General features: G+C 44.7%; 1 protein-coding gene across 1 annotated transcript in view; it reads right to left on the bottom strand.

The window, feature by feature from the left end:
• Positions 1–21,767, bottom strand: part of LOC135073913 (kinesin-like protein KIF13B) — a 196,967-nt gene that overhangs the window by 11,814 nt on the left and 163,386 nt on the right. Inside the window, exons 22-34 of the mRNA XM_063968167.1 lie at positions 14,758–14,872; positions 14,426–14,527; positions 13,996–14,101; positions 12,396–12,587; positions 11,625–11,769; positions 11,062–11,210; positions 10,457–10,602; positions 7,422–7,596; positions 4,773–4,838; positions 3,168–3,301; positions 2,603–2,729; positions 1,378–1,815; positions 644–789 (exon numbers count right to left, since the gene is read on the bottom strand). Coding sequence (XP_063824237.1) covers positions 644–789; positions 1,378–1,815; positions 2,603–2,729; positions 3,168–3,301; positions 4,773–4,838; positions 7,422–7,596; positions 10,457–10,602; positions 11,062–11,210; positions 11,625–11,769; positions 12,396–12,587; positions 13,996–14,101; positions 14,426–14,527; positions 14,758–14,872 — 2,041 coding nt within the window. The remainder of the gene's footprint in view (positions 1–643; positions 790–1,377; positions 1,816–2,602; positions 2,730–3,167; positions 3,302–4,772; positions 4,839–7,421; positions 7,597–10,456; positions 10,603–11,061; positions 11,211–11,624; positions 11,770–12,395; positions 12,588–13,995; positions 14,102–14,425; positions 14,528–14,757; positions 14,873–21,767) is intronic.

Raw genomic sequence — 21,767 nt, forward strand, 5'->3', positions numbered from 1 at the left:
AAACCATAGCGATTTATCTATCGATTTTTTCAAGAGTTAGTAAAACCTACTTTTAGAGAATTATTTTGTATAGGTGTTATTTAACAAAAAACATGTTTTTTTAATTACAAATATTATTGTAACATTTTTTTATTAATAATATTAAAATTTCATGGTTCGTGTTTAAAAAAAACGATTCCTAAAAAGTACTGGTTCTGTTTCTTTAAATTAAAAACTATTAATTTATTTTCAATGCGTTTATTAAAGTCAATAATCGAAAAATATAGTTGATTTTTGTGATGTTTTTAATAACTAAGTATACACTGCAATCGATTAATGAACCGCGGAAATAATCGATTTTATTATACAAGAAATACCCCAGCACTAAATCTATTCCGTTTCACACATTGCGTACATTAAATAAAAAATATTTTTATATCGTGTTTAATTAAAATATAATCAATAGACTCAGATTTTACGATATATTTCAAGACAAGTAGTTAATTTTTTTTTTATTATATTGCTAATAAAATACAAATATTTTTTCAAAAATATTCTGCATAAGTAGTATGCGTAATATGGATAACCTTGAAGTGTCATACGGATCATCTTACGTGAAAAAGACTATAGTGGAGTAGTGGAGACTTGGCTCAATAAGTCATACCTTCCCGGCGGGCAGCTGCGTCTTGACGGGCGCGTGGTCGGGCGGCGGCGAGGCCGAGTCGCTCTCGCCCACCGAGGAAGCCTCGCGGCTACGCGACGCGTCGTGGCTTGATTGCTCCGAGCCAACTGATTCCACTTCTGCTTCACCTAAACGATAATATAGGAAATCATTAAAGGAAACGACTCAGAGGCACGCTGATAACATCTTTTGTTACCACAAACACACTCAACGTGAGTAAACGCAAGTGTGACAGAGAAAGCCATATCATAAAAGATCGCATGAAGTGAAACAGCTCGTAATGAGGGCTATCGTTTTAGCGCTCACCAGTTGGCGCCACTGTAGAGTAAGGTCCTGTCACTTGCTAGTAGCGAAGACAGTGGCGCCAACTGGTGAGCGCTAAAGTGGTAGGAGGACTATCGCATTTGCCCTCATCAAGATGGCGCCACTGTAGAGTAAGGTCCTGTCAATCGCCAGGGGTGCCAACTGTTAAGTATAAAAACGATAGCCCTCATTAAACATAGACCACAATAGCACCTGATGTGAAGTGGGATGCAGTCTAGGATGGTACATATCTGCCCTGCAAGTGCCTATTCACTCTCGCCTTGACAGTTTACTAACATAGATTCCACACTATTTTGCGTTTCTTTTTGTTGTTATTTTTTGTGTGTTGTGTACTTGAAGAACTCGAAATAAAAGCTTCAAAAGAATATTAGGCAAATAATTTGTATACTTACCAAACGACTGCTCATGAGCCACTTGTCCGTTCACTTGCACCGGCTCCGACGCTTTGTTCGGCTGACTAGACAGGACCTCCACCGGAATCGCTCCCAAAGGATCCACCATCTGATCCTTCTTCTCATCTGCCTCCTCACAGTCCCTCAGGAATGGATTAATCCGATTCCTAGACCCAGGAGTGAGAACAGGAGTCTTCGCTTTCTCGAACGATGGGTCGTCCAGTTCGTTCTTAGACTCGACTATCTCATTCTTGAGCTCGGATATATCGTTCCTGAGTTCGGTGATCTCGTTCCGTAGACCGGCCATGGAGGTCTTGGTCCGGCTGATGTGTGTGTACTCCATGGTTTTGTCGAAGTCCGGGGTGTCGTCGACCGACATGCTTCGGATGGATAGCGTGTCGTCGTTGGTGAGGTTCGTTGATGATACTGCTTGTGAACCTGAAATTATAAGGATAGGAGGTTAGATTTAGTTCTAAAGTCGGAATTATAATTCGATTCCACATTTGACATTAGCTACTGTCATGTGAAATAATGATACCACATATTATAATAGTGTAGTGATAGTGTACACAAAAATCGATAAACAATCAGTGTGTGTGCCATCAGTGTGCCAATTAAAGACTAAATTATTGATTCCTTCATGATCACATTTTTTTATTTATTTCACACACAATTATAAAAGAAAAGTCTCAGATCGTTAGTTAATCGTCAAAACTAAAGTATCGGTTCAGAAATATTTAATTTCCTGATATACTTTGTTTACGAGAGTAAAATAATAAACGAGAAGAATCGATCCGGAAATATTCAATTTCCATATCGAATAATTTCGCAACGTCACGTCACTATTCAGTACTTGTCATAACGTTGCAACACTGAAATTGTCAAATGTGGAATCGAATTATAATTCCGAGTATACGACTTGATGCTAAACTGGTTTTATGAGAATACTACTACTACGAGTACTGATAGAATTACTAACGGTCTAACGCTTAACTCAATCAGTTCCTGAGGTATGGGAGGGGCACGGGAGAGATTGCATCGAACATTATGACTTGACAGAGCATACGACTCTGAAGCAAATCTGACGTTTCGCTGACATTTGACGTTACAAAAACACCCTCCCGTTCCGCTGCCATACCTCAGGCAATGGCCCAATTAGTAATAAATAAAAACCTATAGTAATAAATAAAAAACAATTGAAAGTAGTATTAGTGGAAATACTGACCGTAGCCACTGGACGATATCGACGGCGAGTTCTTGTTGGGCAGACGCTCGCACGCCAGCTCATGAAGCGAGTCCAGCGTCTTCGAAGTCGGCAGGAAGCCGCGGGATGATGCACGGGACCGGGTGCGCTGCAAAAAACACTTTATTATTGACACGATAAAGATAATTTTGCTACGAGAAAACTAAACAGATGACGCTTTTGAAAACTCGCCCTTTAGCACTGTGTTTTCAAGGGTTATTTATGAAATATCATTGAATACTCAGAGCAATCAGAATATATCAGAATATAATGTGATAAACCTAGTCACAAGCAATGACACAAGGCATTCTTAATGCAAATGAATTCCACATTTTGCATTTTGGTAATTATTTCGAAGCCGACACAATGTTCGGTTAGGGTGTAAAAAATTAAGAAAATTCAGGTTATACTTATCCACAGGTGAACACTATTGCAGACATAAATATAGTTGTGACAGTAACAAAAGTAAAGAGGCATGAACGACTCATTCTTCTCAAAACTCAAAGTCAAAAGTACATTTTAGTCCTTATCATCTAACTAAACTTACATGTGATCGCGGCGTGGTGAGCTCATCTAACGGCGCGGACTCGGGCTCCGAGTGCGAGTCATCATCGTTGCGCCTCCCAGGCTCCTCGTGAAGCGTGGTCATGCGCAGACCTAGCTTGCCGCTCGCTGGGGACGCTGCAATGTCACAGTTATCACGTTTATAATAAAGTTCACTTTAGAAAAACACGCAGTAAGCGTCGCCAAAATATTATTGAAAAATCTATTAGCAAAGAAAATCCATTCTGATATTACTTCGATGTAATGTCCAATGTAATAAAAGATCAAAATATAAAATTTACTCTAACAGCTAGCAGTCTACAGGCTACTTTAACCCCCTTTTTAATAAAAAGTTACATCTAGGATGAACTCAGGTCAGGATTAAAAAGACATTTCCATACTAAATGACAATTTAAGCCAGAGTTCAAATAGGGTGTAAGGTGTAACTTTTATTAATAAGGGGGCAAAAGTACAAATTATAAAAAAGTTCATCAGTCATTTATTTTGAAATTAAATACTTATTTTAATAAGACACAAATAGCAGATCAGCTAAGCTGTATTCATTAAAAATGGTGCAGATAGTTTGTAGAGATCAGAGTAAATAATGTGCACAATATGTGCGCTTAAAAGTTTCATTTTAAGCTATTAACAATAAACAATGACTGTATTATAAAGATGATTATGTGAGAATAGATTATTACATCGTATTATTAACAAAATTGTTTATTATTTTTAAATTTATCAGTGTAAAATAACAAATAGGTAACTAATTAATCAGAGTAGTTAAAATTTCATTTCTTATAACAAAATACATATAAGTCATCTACTTAAAACTAAATGATGTGAAATATATTAAAATAGCTGTTTAAAGTCCTCTAATAGTTACAATCACTTCGAGCTTCGTTAGATTCATGCGTGAATGATGTCATGCCAATTCGCGATACGAAACCGATGTATGAGATATTGCAAATAAAAACAAGTTGAAATGTAGTGAAAAACAAAATCACACTTCGGAAAAATATTTAAAATGTATTCCATCCAATATAACCAATCTTTGTTTTTTGGTGACCACTTATCCTAAACACTACACGTACCATCGGCAAGTGTTAACTGCCCATTACCGGTCATGTCGTCTCGTTCTATCGCAAAGAATCACCATTTGAAGAGAGCGAGAGCAAAAACGGAAATTGATAGTTAACACTGTGGCCGAGTGTACGCATCCCACCCTGTTGTATGTTATGTAGTCATACTATGATTTTGCTATGTCATCATGAATCATATGTTCACCACTGTACGAGTGTTTCTGTATGAGATCCCGGAGACGCACCAGCCTGTCTCATAAGTGTATCACAGGTGGCGCCACTGGTACCAGCAACATACACCCTTCATTGATTCTACGTATCCGACCATCCCATACTTTCTGTAGGGTGTAAAACCGGTAGCAGAAGGCATACAGTCACGAGGTAGATCCAATGAATCTTTCGTCATCTATTAGATCAGATTGAGTTATATCGAACGGAACGTACAACGAGCGTAAACAAACATCATGAAACTTAAAACAAAACCGTTGAACAAGCGAAACTAGTGAGTCTACGGTAGCTACACGTACACTTGCTCGGCGTCTGCAGTCGCAGCGAGTTGAGGTTCAGATTCAAGTTTAGGAACGTGGGCCGCGCTGCAATAGAAATCGTCAACACGATGTCAGTACACCTTCTAGCTGGAAATACACCTACCAGACTTATAAACAACTAAAAGTTATTCAATATCCACACCTAAGACTTTAAATTAAAATAATAAGTAGGCTAATTGAAGAAAATTGTTGGATAGTAATAAAATATACAATTTCATTATGAAAATTTAAGTAATTTACAATTATTTTGCGAGTTTAGTTGAGATAACGAAATTGCACTTGGATACACTCCAAAATTTCGAGTCTGGTGTCAATCAAAACGAAGACATGTGCATTTATTACTCTAATATTAATTAACATTCGCTGAATATTTTCAAGCAACCCAGTTTTGACCTAATATTTTACGCACATCACATAATTTACAGGTACAATTTACCTACATTACTCCACATTACAATATAACTAAATCCATGCTTTCTTTACATAATCTATCTTCGATTACATCCTCATAATATGCATTTGCATATTGCTACTTACATGCATACGATACCTAACACAAACACAAACCTACGTATCTTTTATATTAACTATTCTACTATTAAATATCTACATTACGATCCGAACTGCTTTTCAAGTTTTTAATTACACAACACTTTACAATTACTATACTTCATCTAATAATTACAAAACATTTTGGCTGTAAGTTAATTGATCCTATTTTTCTATCATTTAAGCAATATTCAGTTACATTTATTGACTATTTTGAAAGCATCCTTCGCCTTTTAAATCCACAGCAAATAGAGTTACGAAGAGGAAAGGAAACGGGGATAAACACAGGTCATGCTTGGTCCATGCAAATGAAAGAGACACGCAAACAAACATAGACAACACAACGACAGAAGCTAGCTTGATGCTCGAAGCTTACAGTTCGTTTTGCACTCTAATGCCAATAAGTAGGGTCTAGATTTCTCTATATTTATTCAAACTGCTTTCGTGTTATTATTACTGAATGATTTTGAAATAAGCCTTTTTTTTTTGTTTAGAATTTACAGCCAATCAACGAATTACACAGATACATTTTCACATTAAACAATCACAACACATCTATTATTTTTTTATTAATGCTGCATTAAACATTCGTCTAATGATTTCGCCATACATTGCCATTCCGATTCAAGACCAAATTGTTTCACTGTTTACCTGAGAGGAACGAGCCTGAAGGTAGCGAGGGATTGAGATAAACAAAATATAGTGTTAGTTAAAGGTCCCAAGTCTCCATTTTCTTTGATGCCCTATCATTTTTTGGTTTTTGAGATTCCAAATGTAGTTTTGATTAACAGTTAAAATTCATATGTTTTACATTTAAGTTATTACATTAATATCTTTTTTCAAATCCATATAAGTTAACTTCAAAATCAAAACTCCATTTCATCACAAATTCTAAAATTTCTTTTGGAACAGTAAGAGTGATGTTATAAGAAGAAGATAGAAAGAGAAGGAATGGGGAGAGTAAGAAAGATATAGATAAGACTGATTGAGCTATAGCATTGCCACAAAGCAAGTCGAAAATAAAACGTAATTGTGAAGTTATGAGAAGATGGATGTAGTTTATCGTGAATTTAGTGGATTTGAACTACCTACAAGATTTTTTATTCATGTAATCTGTTCGTGATGTCTCAAATTCGTAATCTAATTAGAATATACTTTTGTCAGTCAATATACTAAGACTATTTTTTATATTCTAATAAGTACCTAAATCTATATCATCGTGCAAATAGTATACTTTAATTAATATCTGTACAAAACTTCTAAATCTGTCATCAAATACTTTTTCTACTCAGTGCACTATGCATGATCTAATCGCTGTTTGAATACAGATTTTTTCGAAATAATTCAGAAGCCGAATCTGTGTATTTATTGATAATACTAAAGTATATTTACTTATGCTCTAGTGCCAAGTTATAATTTTGATTTGATAGATGTATGCATAACAATGTGTGATTTGTATGAGTGACGGAAAATATAGAAAATGAATGTATTGGAAAAGGAGTGTATCTTTTGTTGTTTATAATACTGCAAAAGAAGATGTAATTACACAAAATTTTATACAGTCATATTCTTACAAAAGATCGTTTACAATAGCAATAGTTTTGCTTCCAATCATAAATTAAAACTAATTAATAAAAAAAACATACAAAATCAATTTAAGTAATTCAATACAGTCTCAAAGGCATCAAAAAGCCCAGTCTTTTCCAATCCTAATCAACAATCGAATTAATCAACTTCATACACCTAAGAGTTATAATAACATCTGTATCAATATTTAAATATGTTAATATCTAGTGCATAGTTTAAGTACATTGTTATTTAAGTCAAGAATATGTATATCTTTTTTGGAAATAAAATATTTATTATTATTATTATATTATTATTCTACGTGTACAATACCCTGTCACTAATAAACGTCATTCAATAAATAGTTACACAATGTTTTGTTTCTATCAAATGTCATTTAACGAATGACAGACAGAGACAAAACAATGTTTGACTATCTATCTCCCAATGTTCATTAGTAAGAGGTACAGCAACTTCACCCGTTACGTGATAGCGTTAAAACAGTTAACTCACCGAGGCCGAAGGGTTTAGTGGGCGTTGCCATATCGGGGTCGTTGTGCGACGGCGCTGCGTAGGAGTGGCGGTGGGCGGCGCGGCGCGGCGTCTCGTCGGCGAGGTCGGCCACGCTGCCCGAGCGGCCTCCCGCGAGGCCGGCCAACGACTCCAGTGACGAGTCCAGGCGCATGATCTGGATTTACCAATAAACGTTCTTATAATACCTCGTAACGTGTAAATATTATGCCGTCAACACATCAAACGTAACAGTTTCACTACAAACGCTCTTAAAGGACAGAAACGTTCTTAGAGAATAACGTGTTACGATTGACGAGCTGATGCATCAGATTTTCTACAGTAAAAGTATTTAAAAAGACATTAATCAGTACGAACCAAAGACATTAATTACTTTCTACATGGATATTTATTAAAAAGATATACATTACAAATATTAAAACACTAGAAAAGGGAACACAACAAATAATAAAAACTAAAATACGAATTGTTTCAGTTAAAATAACTAATTGGAATACCCATCCAATCCCAATCCCCATAAGGTGTGAATTGATTTCGTCATAAAGAAATATTCACCATTGCGAATCTTATCGGTGTGCGTCACTCATAATTAAATGGTGATAAATTTCCAAAACTTGTGTGAAATATAACACATTCCTCCCAATATGTTCACGTCATCTTCACTTCTCCATTTCTCTTTACCATTTTTGTCCACCAAAATAATTTTCAATCTTCTAGGTAATGTATAAGCTTAATGTCTAAAAAATATCGCCGATAGCTAAAGGAAATAAACAAGGCCATGAACCGACATTCACTTCGCAACAAAATAAATGCGTAGACCACATCGAACATACACCAAGAAATAATAACCAGCACGAACTATAAACAGTACCACAGGTAGTGCCATCACAGTACCATCTGTGCTTACAATTACCCACTAAATAAATAAGAAAAATAAGAAGAGGCCAAATAAGGTGTGCCAGGAATCGCTTATGCACGACTTCAGTCTAGTTTTATCTTCTGAAACCGGGGGACAACCAGGATCGAAAGTAAATCTTCGATTCGATCTTCTCTATTTTACAAACAAGATACTCGTATTCTTAGCAATTGATTGCAAAAGTCACTCAATCAGCTTTAGAATTCTAAGATTTCTATTGTTTTAGTAGCTGAGTGAATTAGTTCAATACATACAGGTTGTTCCAATAGTGCGTCTTATGCCCAGCTATCTCCAGTGTCAGTGTGACGTGCTATTTTTGGAACATACTGTATAATATTACGCTTCTCTTAACGCAAGTATAATAGAAGTATCGCATGATCTTAGTGCGTGGAGAGCTTAATTTTGACCATATTATTATAAGGCTGGTTTTAGAGACGCTGACGCAAGCCGAAACGTATGAAGCGTCGGCGCCGAGCGATCAGCGTCACTCAGGAACGTTCCCTTTAATTACATACATATTGATCTGTCAGCGCTGACGATCAGCGAGCGGTCAGCGCGATCCTAAAACCAATGATCTTGGCTGTTCCCGAATTTCAGAAGAAAGTCGTCCAAAACGTGGGGCACGTTACGAAGCTAGTGTATAGCGTGGGTCAGCCATGCGGGTCACTCACGTTGGTTCCATTCTTCGCCGCCGTCTCGAGAGCCTGCGACAGCTGCGTGTGCGTAGCGACAACACACATAGTTAGCAAGCGAACAACACCGCTAGTAGGACACGACTTGGTACATTTGCTATTCGAGTCTCAATTAAAATTAAGACTTAAAGCCTTATTACAAAAAGTTAAATGCGCGTTGAACACTTTTTAAATTGACATTTACTACGGAAGTATCATTAAAGGCCCATAAAAATCCATTAAACACGATATTTTTGCCCACATCTTAAAATATAGATGGCGTTATTTTATTCGTAAGCTGAGTAAAACATTTCAGTGAAAAATTAAACGACGCAAGAGTCGATCACGTGACCTATAATGTTTTAGGATTCTTAGATCGTAGTTATTTGTTTGGAAACCATTGACTTATTTATGTATTTATACAGTCTTTAATAGTATAACAAAACTTTCGAATAAATTCATCAAGATCCAAATTAATTAAAATTTCAGTTAGAATAGCAAAATGTACGCAGTCGAGTGATATATTAGTCTATGTAAAATTCATATTATTAGTTTATGTACATGTGTGTCTGTTAATTGTATACTTATATGTAGCTATAAAAATAATTCTAAGTAAATAATTATATTATTTAGTGTGTCAGTGAAGAACATCGAATAGCTTATTCAATTTGAAGCATATTTTTATTGCGATAAACATTTATTAGCTTAATGATTTTGATGGTTAGTAAGCAACATCGAATTATAGATAATTTCTTACACTATTGTGTAGTAACTTAATAATTTAGCTCTAATATTCTAAATAAGGTTAGCGTGTTAATAACGTTGTAGATATTTTCTTTGTGACTAGCATAACATTGGAATTTCTTGTGATTTTTCAATATCACTAACCATTCTAATAAAATCTATAGTGAAACTATGTGCAGGTAACTTTGCTTTTTGTTATCTATTCAATCGTCCTAAAGTCTACTTTTGTTAAGTGTTGGCAGTGTGTCATAGCATACAGGCTAAAGGCTGGTACGCTATAGCGGAGACGTGCGGAGAGGAAAGAACGACATGTAAAAAATTCTTTATCTCTAACAACGAACACCTAGCCTCATTACTTAATGTTGACGAAAGACATGTATCTACAATTTACTAAACTGGTATAATATCTGCCTCGTCTAGATTCAAAGAAACATAATTTGACTAAAAAAGAACGTAATGCTGATTTATAAATTATGCTACAAACTCAACTTGATGCCGCACATACAAAAAAGAGAATCTGCTTTTAGTGAACACCCTTTATAAGGTTATTACGTTTAAATAGATAAACTTCTAAACGAAAGTCGTCCTTACGTTTAAACAGATAAAATTCAAAATGCCAATCACAAAGTCGCTCCCTCTCCGCGCGTCTCGCCCGTCCACAGCCCAGCATAGATCCGCCAGCTCACCTGCGAGAAGTTAGGCACGGATGCAGTCTTGCGCATCGTGATGGGCTGGCCGCGGGACTGCTCCAGTTCTTTGACAGCTACGCTTTGTCGCAGTCTGTCGAGCGTCAGTATGCTCTCTACTGCGCTGACGCCGCGGGTGTATTTTTCTGTTGGGGTAAAATGGGGGTTTAGTTTAGTTTAGGGTTAGGATTCATCTACCATTGTGCGTAATTTGTGGTTCTCTACCGTAAATCGGGATTACTAATTGGCGTCACTAGCGAGTTACAAGACTTTATTCGACAGTAGTGCGAATGCAACAGTCCTGCCGCTTCAGCGCTCATCATTTAGGGCCACTATTTTAGCTACTAACAAGTGAACTTTACTCGCCAGTGGGCTTACTATTGTTAAGAATTAATATAAGGAACACAAGACTATAATTATTATTTTCAAATAGTTTATTTCTCCAACAGTATCTCAAAACGGTATCTGAGGGTAAATGAAATATAGATAATGTGCCTAAGGTAAATTACCTACTATACTATTCAAAATGTGCACAACACAACAAGGTTTAGGCACTCTTGTAGAGAATATAGTTACATGGACGATAATAGAAGTATAGATTCTACCGATATAAGTCTCGCCGTCAGCAGCGCTCGAATCTTCTCCAGTGGCGGCGATTTGCGCCAGACTCTCCCGGTCTTCCAACTCTTCGGAGGCCTTCGGAATGTTCGAGACCACTTCATACGTGACACCGGTTTGTGACAGCTGATCCGTCCTGTATGCAGTAACAAAAGGGTCAATAGAGGTCATAAAGAAGAAGATAAAGTCATAAGCGCAGACACAGAGATACTAACTCGAACAAACTAACGTAATTTTATATTTTAACAAGCGAATGACAAGAGTAGATTGATACACGCAGTATGACGTTAGTCTTATATCGTAATAAAGCCTGTGATTTAAAAGTAATCAATTATAAGAGAGGTCTGAAACTTTCTATACACTGCCCCGAAGTAGCCTGCCATCAAGACACATAGCTTGGTCTCATATTATTTATCAAGAATTTCCATGGGCACTTCTTCAACCTTGAGGGCACTTCTTCAACCTTGAGGGCACTTTATGTATTTGGAATAGGTATAATTTTGCAATATAAAGTGTAATACGGTTTTGCATAATGAAACGTACAACTCACCTGACAATTTTCTTACGTATCCTATCGGTCAAGCTCTGCCGTTTGTATATGTTTAACCCTAGTCGTTTCCTAAGTATGAGATCCATTGGCGCCGGGTGCGACAGCCGCACTGTTGTCTTTAGAATCAGGTACACGCGTTCATTGGCTAAAAAAGAAGAATTTAATGAGTTTATCGATATTAAATTATTTTAAAGTCAAGTATGGCCAAACTATCCCACAATTCAGAACGAGTTCTCGTATCCAATATCAATATGGCAGTAGGTATATCTGCGTGATAATCCTAGCTTATTACGTGCCGTTTCTTTATAAGCAGAGCAACGCAAACAAATACATGAATAAAACTATGGAAAAATCATGCCAATATGGTCGCTCATTGATTTCCTAGTCTGTCAAAGATCTACACGTTTCGAACTGAAGCTAACATTTTTCCACACTTAACCTCAGTTCATTTACCCTGACGTACTGCGAGTCGGGGACAGCGGACTTCCAGCAGGCAATATCAGAGACATCTTTGTCGTAGTAGTGCAATATCATCAGTTCAAATTGAGTTCAATTATCCCATATGGCAGCTTGTAGAATCCCTAAACTCTCCACTTACCCTCGGTAACCCTGTTAAGGTACTGCGAGTCGTGGATAGTGGAGTCCCAGCAAGCAATAGCAGAGACGTCTTTGTCGTGGTGGTGCAGTATCTGCAGCTCGTAGAACTAGGGCAGGATGGAGTGGAAGCCAGCCACGTCTTTCGAATAAAACCTAAACTCTTTCTCCACTTACCCTCGGTAACCCTGTTGAGGTACTGCGAGTCGTGGATAGAGGAGTCCCAGCAGGCGATGGCGGAGACGTCTTTGTCGTGGTGGTGCAGTATCTGCAGCTCGTAGAACTTGTTGCCGTGCTCCTTGGGCAGGATGGAGTGCAGGCCGGCCACGGTCACCTCCTCGCCTGACGGGTGCGTTGTTAGGTCGTCCGCTGTGGGAAATGATAAAATAATAAGTAGGTAAGCACAGTAAATAAATACGTGCTTTGTTTTGTATTTTCGTACTCTAAACATTTCGTACTGAGCTGCGGATTCGAATCCCATAAAGATGATGATCAAGACAAATGTGACCACGAGTATTCATACCCGAAATAATGAACATTTTAGTAAGAATGTTTATCTATTTAAATATATTCTTTTCTTTATGAAGTTACAATAACAAGTTATGCCAGGCCTGTTCATCTCCGCGAGTTTACATCGAAAACAAAACAAGCACGATGGCACCCTACAAGATTACTATTCGACAAGGCCTCACATACGAGCAAGCATTGACTCACGCACGCGTATTCTTGTGCATGATGGAAAAAAATATAGAAAATGGTGTACTAAATACTGTGCAGTATTTAACTACCTAAATAATAATAAAAACACAGAATGTACTTTTTTAAGTTGCCTCAAGACACTGAGAGGTAAATAAGTAGTTAATATTATTCATGATAATTCATGCTAAATCATGTATTTCCTCCGCCATTTTCTGCAGTTTGGCATCTCACGTCACACATCATTTTACCGAAGTCAGCCCTATGGCGTCGGCGCAGTACCGATCAATGACGTTTGTCAACAAAATGGTGCTTGACTCTTGAGAAAAGCTAATAATTACGCCATATTGTTAATGATGTTGAGCATAATTTTTTTTAAATACCTTCGCGAAGTAAACCTTATGTACAGTCGCGGAATGAAAAGGTTCGTCACCTTAGTGTCGGTTTTCGCTTGCACTAGGTACTGTAAGAGTCAAACCTGCCAACATAACAGTGCAAGAAAACAGTGCTGCTAACATTTAAATAAATATGACGTTTGCTAACGAATAAGGTTTTGCTTGTTTATTTTTCTATCTCATCAGTGCAATGTTACAAAATGCAGTTTTTTTTATTTAATAGATAATGGCAGGTTGAACCAACAAGAAGGTTTTAGTTTATCAATCATAATAATCTTCTTGACAAGTTAAATCGTCAAACAACTTTGATCTGACTAATTTTGAACTTTACTGACGAACAGTTAAAGATTATTTTCTCTAACTCGAGATTATTTTGTAAAATAGTTTCAAAAGGTAATATGTGCTCGCGATTCGTTGAAGGAATCAATTTGAAAACTGACGAACCTTTTCATTCCGTGACTGTACGTAGTACTTATTTTATTATTCTGTGGCTATGCATAGTTTGTGAATAAATAATAACATTAGCCTAAAGAGCTTTTAGCTTATTCATCATAGCTAAAACTCAAGGAATAAGTAATCATTATAACATTTAAAAGTCACATGAAAAGTCTACTACAAGATTTTTTTTGTAAAAATCTATCTTTTTATCTTGTCTTTCTCCTGTCACCTGCTCATTCACAACTTACCGTTGAGGTCAAGGAATAGAACAGGTATGTGTTGTTCCATGCCAGTGGGCGGGTTCCACGCAGCGGGCGCGCCGGGTATAGGACTGCCAGGGCTCGGCACCAGCACCTATACCACAAAAGAAGTTATCATCACAACTTGGCACCGACCAAAATGACGTGAACTATAATTACGAATATGATAAAAGAACTATGCAGACATAAAGGCAGACCTTTACAGAATTTTTCAAAAAAATCTCATTGTTTTTACTATGAAAAACAATGAAGAGGTGGAAAGATCCAGTCCCACTAACTCTACTGTCCTCTTACACATAACGCCATAACTAATGATAAAAAAAGTTTCACTAGTTCTACCGTAGAACTGCTTAGCAGAAGAAATAAGAAATGTTGCGGCTATCAGAAATAAGGAATACAACTTTAAAAGTTTACTTACAGCATTTCTCTCTTCCGTGAGTGAGACCCACTGTTCGACGAGTGATTGTTCGCGTTCCATATCCCGTTCACTCTTCATCGATGGCGACATGTTCACAAGTTTCTGAAACAATTTTGCCTTTTCTATTAACTTCAAAAACAAGGTAATGATATCCACATAAAAAAATAAAACCTAAAACAATTTATACAGATAGCCCTATCGAATAACAAACTACAGCGATTCTTGTTTAAACGCATACCTATTAGATTTCGAACGTCGCGGTAGGTACAAAAAGTCAATGAACCAAGTAAAGGATAACAATCGCACATTACATCAATGTGAATGTATATTACCTGTAGTTGTGCGTGCAAATGCTGCCGGCGACGAGCGAGCGCGTCGCTCCACCTCTCGCGGAGAACAGCCAAGTCCTCTTCTTGGTACGAGTCCAATGGTTTTTGTAGACGCGACCTGGTGATCAAATTCCAAATTAAAACTTAATTCTTCAATCATTTTCTATATTCGGTTAAGCACAAGTACCTTTGCTGTATTACTACAATGACCGGCCGGCATGACGGCCTCAATGAGCGACTTGCTTATAATCTAGCTAAGACAAACTTAGCCATGAGGAATTGTTTTAGATACTGCTGACCCAGTCGAAGCTAGTATACGCCACTCGTTAGCATGTCACTGCAGTGCAGGGCTTACTCACTAAAATCTGACGGTGTTCTTCAAAGTCTTTGGGATGGCACTGCGAGTTATTGTCCTGACCAAACAACCGAGACGTTCTTTCGCAGCTGCGTCTCAGACTGTAGTTCGTTCTTTTAGGGACATCCGCGGAAGGCGCCTTGGTCGTTTCTATTACCTAAGGCACCGACCACTATGCGGCAGAGGGAACACCCCAGGTTTTTAGTGGGTTCGAGCCCTACATAATGATATGGATACGGGACTATTCCCACCTCTCGTTCCCATCACTCCTGTGTAGTCATGATCTACAGCTTGACCGCCACAAAAACCCAACCAATGAAGGTCAAGTTATGGATAGGCCATTATCCTGATAAAAAACGGTGAAGGTCCTCCTGTGCCCATGACGTCGGCGGCGGGCTATCTACTTCTGACGTCACGCACCTGACGGACACGGAGCCGACCTCGACGCTGACGATGTGCTGGCAGATGATGGGCAGCGTGCCGGAGTTGTGCGCCGGCCGCACGCGCACGCCCACGCGCCGCTGCTGCCCCTGCCGTAGTTGGTACACGCCGCCTGTAAGCATGACGTCACCAGCGGGCTATCTACTTCTGACGTCACGCACCTGACGGACACGGAGCCGACCTCGACGCTGACGATGTGCTGGCAGATGATGGGCAGCGTGCCGGAGTTGTGCGCCGGCCGCACGCGCACGCCCACGCGCCGCTGCTGCCCCTGCCGTAGTTGGTACACGCAGCCTGTAAGCATGACGTCACCAGCGGGCTATCTACTTCTGACGTCACGCACCTGACGGACACGGAGCCGACCTCGACGCTGACGATGTGCTGGCAGATGATGGGCAGCGTGCCGGAGTTGTGCGCCGGCCGCACGCGCACGCCCACGCGCCGCTGCTGCCCCTGCCGTAGTTGGTACACGCCGCCTGTAAGCATGACGTCACCAGCGGGCTATCTACTTCTGACGTCACGCACCTGACGGACACGGAGCCGACCTCGACGCTGACGATGTGCTGGCAGATGATGGGCAGCGTGCCGGAGTTGTGCGCCGGCCGCACGCGCACGCCCACGCGCCGCTGCTGCCCCTGCCGTAGTTGGTACACGCCGCCGGTCAGCATGTCACTGCAGGGTCTACCCACTAAAACCTGACGGTGTTCTTCAAAGTCTTTGGGATGGAACTGCGAGCTATTGTCCAGGACATTCTTTCGTAGCTCCGTCTCAGACTGGCTCGCTCTGTCAGAGCAAGCGGCGACTGGCTTCAGGCGAGTTAGTACCTACGCTAACGGCGCGCGTGAACACATGCATACGCACGGGTCCTCCTTTAACGGCCACCAAACTAGAGGTGTTTTTTCGTTCCCTGCTCAGCATTCAGCTCGCTTAATGCGCAGGCTCAAACCAAGGAAGGCGTCGTTACACCTTCAGCCTCCAGCGAGCGGCACACAAGACACGTTCTGCGCCGTCGTGGCCTCTTTAGATGCCACACAGACACCCCTGTATCTGATGGCCGTGACCTATTAGGTTGCGTTTCCACCAGAGATGTGCGAGGATGCGTAAAGAACCAATAGAATCGCATCATATACCTCGCCTCGGTAAATGAAGCGATTCTATTGGTTTTTTACAAACATCCCCAGCTACGCATCCACACACATCTCTGGTGGAAACGCAGGCTAAGAAAGGGACAGTTGGAAGTCATAAACTCCTCCTGTGCCCATGACGCCGGCGGCGCGGGCTATCTACTTCTGACGTCACGCACCTGACGGACACGGAGCCGACCTCGACGCTGACGATGTGCTGGCAGATGATGGGCAGCGTGCCGGAGTTGTGCGCCGGCCGCACGCGCACGCCCACGCGCCGCTGCTGCCCCTGCCGTAGTTGGTACACGCCGCCGGTCAGCATGTCACTGCAGGGTCTACCCACTAAAACCTGACGGTGTTCTTCAAAGTCTTTGGGATGGAACTGCGAGCTATTGTCCAGGACATTCTTTCGTAGCTCCGTCTCAGACTGGCTCGCTCTGTCAGAGCAAGCGGCGACTGGCTTCAGGCGAGTTAGTACCTCCGCTAACGGCGCGCGTGAACACAGGCATGCGCACGGGTCCCTCTCTAACGGCCACCAAACACCCCCATATCTAGTGGTGCTTTTTTTTGTTCCCTGCTCGGCATTCGGCTCGCTTAATGCGCAACCCCAAACCAACAACCATCAACCTCCAGCGAGAGGCACGTAGGACGTGCTGCGCCGTTGCGGCCTCTTTTGACGCCACCACACACCCCCTGTATCTGATGTCCGAGGCCTATTAGGTTGCGTTTCCACTAGGGCGCATCCTCGCACATGTCTGGTGGAAACGCAGGCTAAGAAAGGGGCAGGTGGAGGTCATAAACTCATCCTGTGCCCATGACGTCGGCGGCGGGCTATCTACTTCTGACGTCACGCACCTGACGGACACGGAGCCGACCTCGACGCTGACGATGTGCTGGCAGATGATGGGCAGCGTGCCGGAGTTGTGGGCCGGCCGCACGCGCACGCCCACGCGCCGCTGCTGCCCCTGCCGTAGTTGGTACACGCCGCCTGTAAGCATGACGTCACCAGCGGGCTATCTACTTCTGACGTCACGCACCTGACGGACACGGAGCCGACCTCGACGCTGACGATGTGCTGGCAGATGATGGGCAGCGTGCCGGAGTTGTGCGCCGGCCGCACGCGCCGCTGCTGCCCCTGCCGTAGTTGGTACACGCCGCCTGTAAGCATGACGTCACCAGCGGGCTATCTACTTCTGACGTCACGCACCTGACGGACACGGAGCCGACCTCGACGCTGACGATGTGCTGGCAGATGATGGGCAGCGTGCCGGAGTTGTGCGCCGGCCGCACGCGCACGCCCACGCGCCGCTGCTGCCCCTGCCGTAGTTGGTACACGCCGCCTGTAAGCATGACGTCACCAGCGGGCTATCTACTTCTGACGTCACGCACCTGACGGACACGGAGCCGACCTCGACGCTGACGATGTGCTGGCAGATGATGGGCAGCGTGCCGGAGTTGTGCGCCGGCCGCACGCGCCGCTGCTGCCCCTGCCGTAGTTGGTACACGCCGCCTGTAAGCATGACGTCACCAGCGGGCTATCTACTTCTGACGTCACGCACCTGACGGACACGGAGCCGACCTCGACGCTGACGATGTGCTGGCAGATGATGGGCAGCGTGCCGGAGTTGTGCGCCGGCCGCACGCGCACGCCCACGCGCCGCTGCTGCCCCTGCCGTAGTTGGTACACGCAGCCTGTAAGCATGACGTCACCAGCGGGCTGTCTACTTCTGACGTCACGCACCTGACGGACACGGGGCCGACCTCGACGCTGACGATGTGCTGGCAGATGATGGGCAGCGTGCCGGAGTTGTGCGCCGGCCGCACGCGCACGCCCACGCGCCGCTGCTGCCCCTGCCGTAGTAGGTACACGCCGCCAGTCTACTCACTAAAACCTGACGGTGTTCTTCAAAGTCTTTGGGATGGAACTGCGAGCTATTGTCCAGGACATTCTTTCGTAGCTCCGTCTCAGACTGGCTCGCTCTGTCAGAGCAAGCGGCGACTGGCTTCAGGCGAGTTAGTACCTGCGCTAACGGCGCGCGTGAACACTGGCTTGCCCACGGGTCCTTCTTTAACGGCCACCAAACACCCCCATATCTAGTGGTGCTTTTTTTTGTTCCCTGCTCGGCATTCGGCTCGCTTAATGCGCAACCCCAAACCAACAACCATCAGCCTCCAGCGAGAGGCATGCAGGACACGTGCTGCGCCGTTGCGGCGTCTTTTGACGACATCACACATCCCCTGTATCTGATGTCCGAGGCCTATTAGGTTGCGTTTTCTCCAGAGCGCATCCTCGCACGTCTCTGGTGGAAACGCAGCCTTAGGAAGGGGCAGGTGAAGGTCATAAACTCCTCCTGTGCCCATGACGTCGGCGGCGGGCTATCTACTTCTGACGTCACGCACCTGACGGACACGGAGCCGACCTCGACGCTGACGATGTGCTGGCAGATGATGGGCAGCGTGCCGGAGTTGTGCGCCGGCCGCACGCGCACGCCCACGCGCCGCTGCTGCCCCTGCCGTAGTTGGTACACGCCGCCTGTAAGCATGACGTCACCAGCGGGATGTCTACTTCTGACGTCACGCACCTGACGGACACGGAGCCGACCTCGACGCTGACGATGTGCTGGCAGATGATGGGCAGCGTGCCGGAGTTGTGCGCCGGCCGCACGCGCACGCCCACGCGCCGCTGCTGCCCCTGCCGTAGTTGGTACACGCCGCCTGTAAGCATGACGTCACCAGCGGGCTATCTACTTCTGACGTCACGCACCTGACGGACACGGAGCCGACCTCGACGCTGACGATGTGCTGGCAGATGATGGGCAGCGTGCCGGAGTTGTGCGCCGGCCGCACGCGCACGCCCACGCGCCGCTGCTGCCCCTGCCGTAGTTGGTACACGCCGCCTGTAAGCATGACGTCACCAGCGGGCTATCTACTTCTGACGTCACGCACCTGACGGACACGGAGCCGACCTCGACGCTGACGATGTGCTGGCAGATGATGGGCAGCGTGCCGGAGTTGTGCGCCGGCCGCACGCGCACGCCCACGCGCCGCTGCTGCCCCTGCCGTAGTTGGTACACGCCGCCTGTCTACTCACTAAAACCTGACGGTGTTCTTCAAAGTCTTTGGGATGGAACTGCGAGTTATTGTCCAGGACATTCTTTCGTAGCTCCGTTTCAGACTGGCTCGCTCTGTCAGAGCAAGCGGCGACTGGCTTCATGCGAGTTAGTACCAACGCTAACGGCGTGCGTGAACACATGCATGCGCACGGGTCCCCCTCTAACGGCCACCAAACACCCCCATATCTAGTGGTGCTTTTTTTTTGTTCCCTGCTCGTTATTTGGCTCGCTTAATGCGCAACCTCAAACCAACAACCATCAGCCTCCAGCGAGAGGCACGCAGGACACGTGCTGCGCCGTTGCGGCCTCTTTTGACGCCACCACACACCCCCTGTATCTGATGTTCGAGGCCTATTAGGTTGCGTTTCCACTAGGGCGCATCCTCGCACATGTCTGGTGGAAACGCAGGCTAAGAGAAGGGCAGGTGTTCATAAACTCCTCCTGTGCCCATGACGCCGGCGGCGGGCTATCTACTTCTGACGTCACGCACCTGACGGACACGGAGCCGACCTCGACGCTGACGATGTGCTGGCAGATGATGGGCAGCGTGCCGGAGTTGTGCGCCGGCCGCACGCGCACGCCCACGCGCCGCTGCTGCCCCTGCCGTAGTTGGTACACGCAGCCTGTAAGCATGACGTCACCAGCGGGCTATCTACTTCTGACGTCACGCACCTGACGGACACGGAGCCGACCTCGACGCTGACGATGTGCTGGCAGATGATGGGCAGCGTGCCGGAGTTGTGCGCCGGCCGCACGCGCCGCTGCTGCCCCTGCCGTAGTTGGTACACGCCGCCTGTAAGCATGACGTCACCAGCGGGCTATCTACTTCTGACGTCACGCACCTGACGGACACGGAGCCGAATTCGACGCTGACGATGTGCTGGCAGATGATGGGCAGCGTGCCGGAGTTGTGCGCCGGCCGCACGCGCCGCTGCTGCCCCTGCCGTAGTTGGTACACGCCGCCTGTAAGCATGACGTCACCAGCGGGCTATCTACTTCTGACGTCACGCACCTGACGGACACGGAGCCGACCTCGACGCTGACGATGTGCTGGCAGATGATGGGCAGCGTGCCGGAGTTGTGGGCCGGCCGCACGCGCACGCCCACGCGCCGCTGCTGCCCCTGCCGTAGTTGGTACACGCCGCCTGTAAGCATGACGTCACCAGCGGGCTATCTACTTCTGACGTCACGCACCTGACGGACACGGAGCCGACCTCGACGCTGACGATGTGCTGGCAGATGATGGGCAGCGTGCCGGAGTTGTGCGCCGGCCGCACGCGCACGCCCACGCGCCGCTGCTGCCCCTGCCGTAGTTGGTACACGCAGCCTGTAAGCATGACGTCACCAGCGGGCTATCTACTTCTGACGTCACGCACCTGACGGACACGGAGCCGACCTCGACGCTGACGATGTGCTGGCAGATGATGGGCAGCGTGCCGGAGTTGTGCGCCGGCCGCACGCGCCGCTGCTGCCCCTGCCGTAGTTGGTACACGCCGCCTGTAAGCATGACGTCACCAGCGGGCTATCTACTTCTGACGTCACGCACCTGACGGACACGGAGCCGAATTCGACGCTGACGATGTGCTGGCAGATGATGGGCAGCGTGCCGGAGTTGTGCGCCGGCCGCACGCGCCGCTGCTGCCCCTGCCGTAGTTGGTACACGCCGCCTGTAAGCATGACGTCACCAGCGGGCTATCTACTTCTGACGTCACGCACCTGACGGACACGGAGCCGACCTCGACGCTGACGATGTGCTGGCAGATGATGGGCAGCGTGCCGGAGTTGTGCGCCGGCCGCACGCGCACGCCCACGCGCCGCTGCTGCCCCTGCCGTAGTTGGTACACGCCGCCTGTAAGCATGACGTCACCAGCGGGCTATCTACTTCTGACGTCACGCACCTGACGGACACGGAGCCGACCTCGACGCTGACGATGTGCTGGCAGATGATGGGCAGCGTGCCGGAGTTGTGCGCCGGCCGCA

The sequence above is a fragment of the Ostrinia nubilalis genome, chromosome 1 (genome assembly GCF_963855985.1).
Source record: "Ostrinia nubilalis chromosome 1, ilOstNubi1.1, whole genome shotgun sequence".
Taxonomy (NCBI): Eukaryota; Metazoa; Arthropoda; class Insecta; order Lepidoptera; family Crambidae; genus Ostrinia; species Ostrinia nubilalis.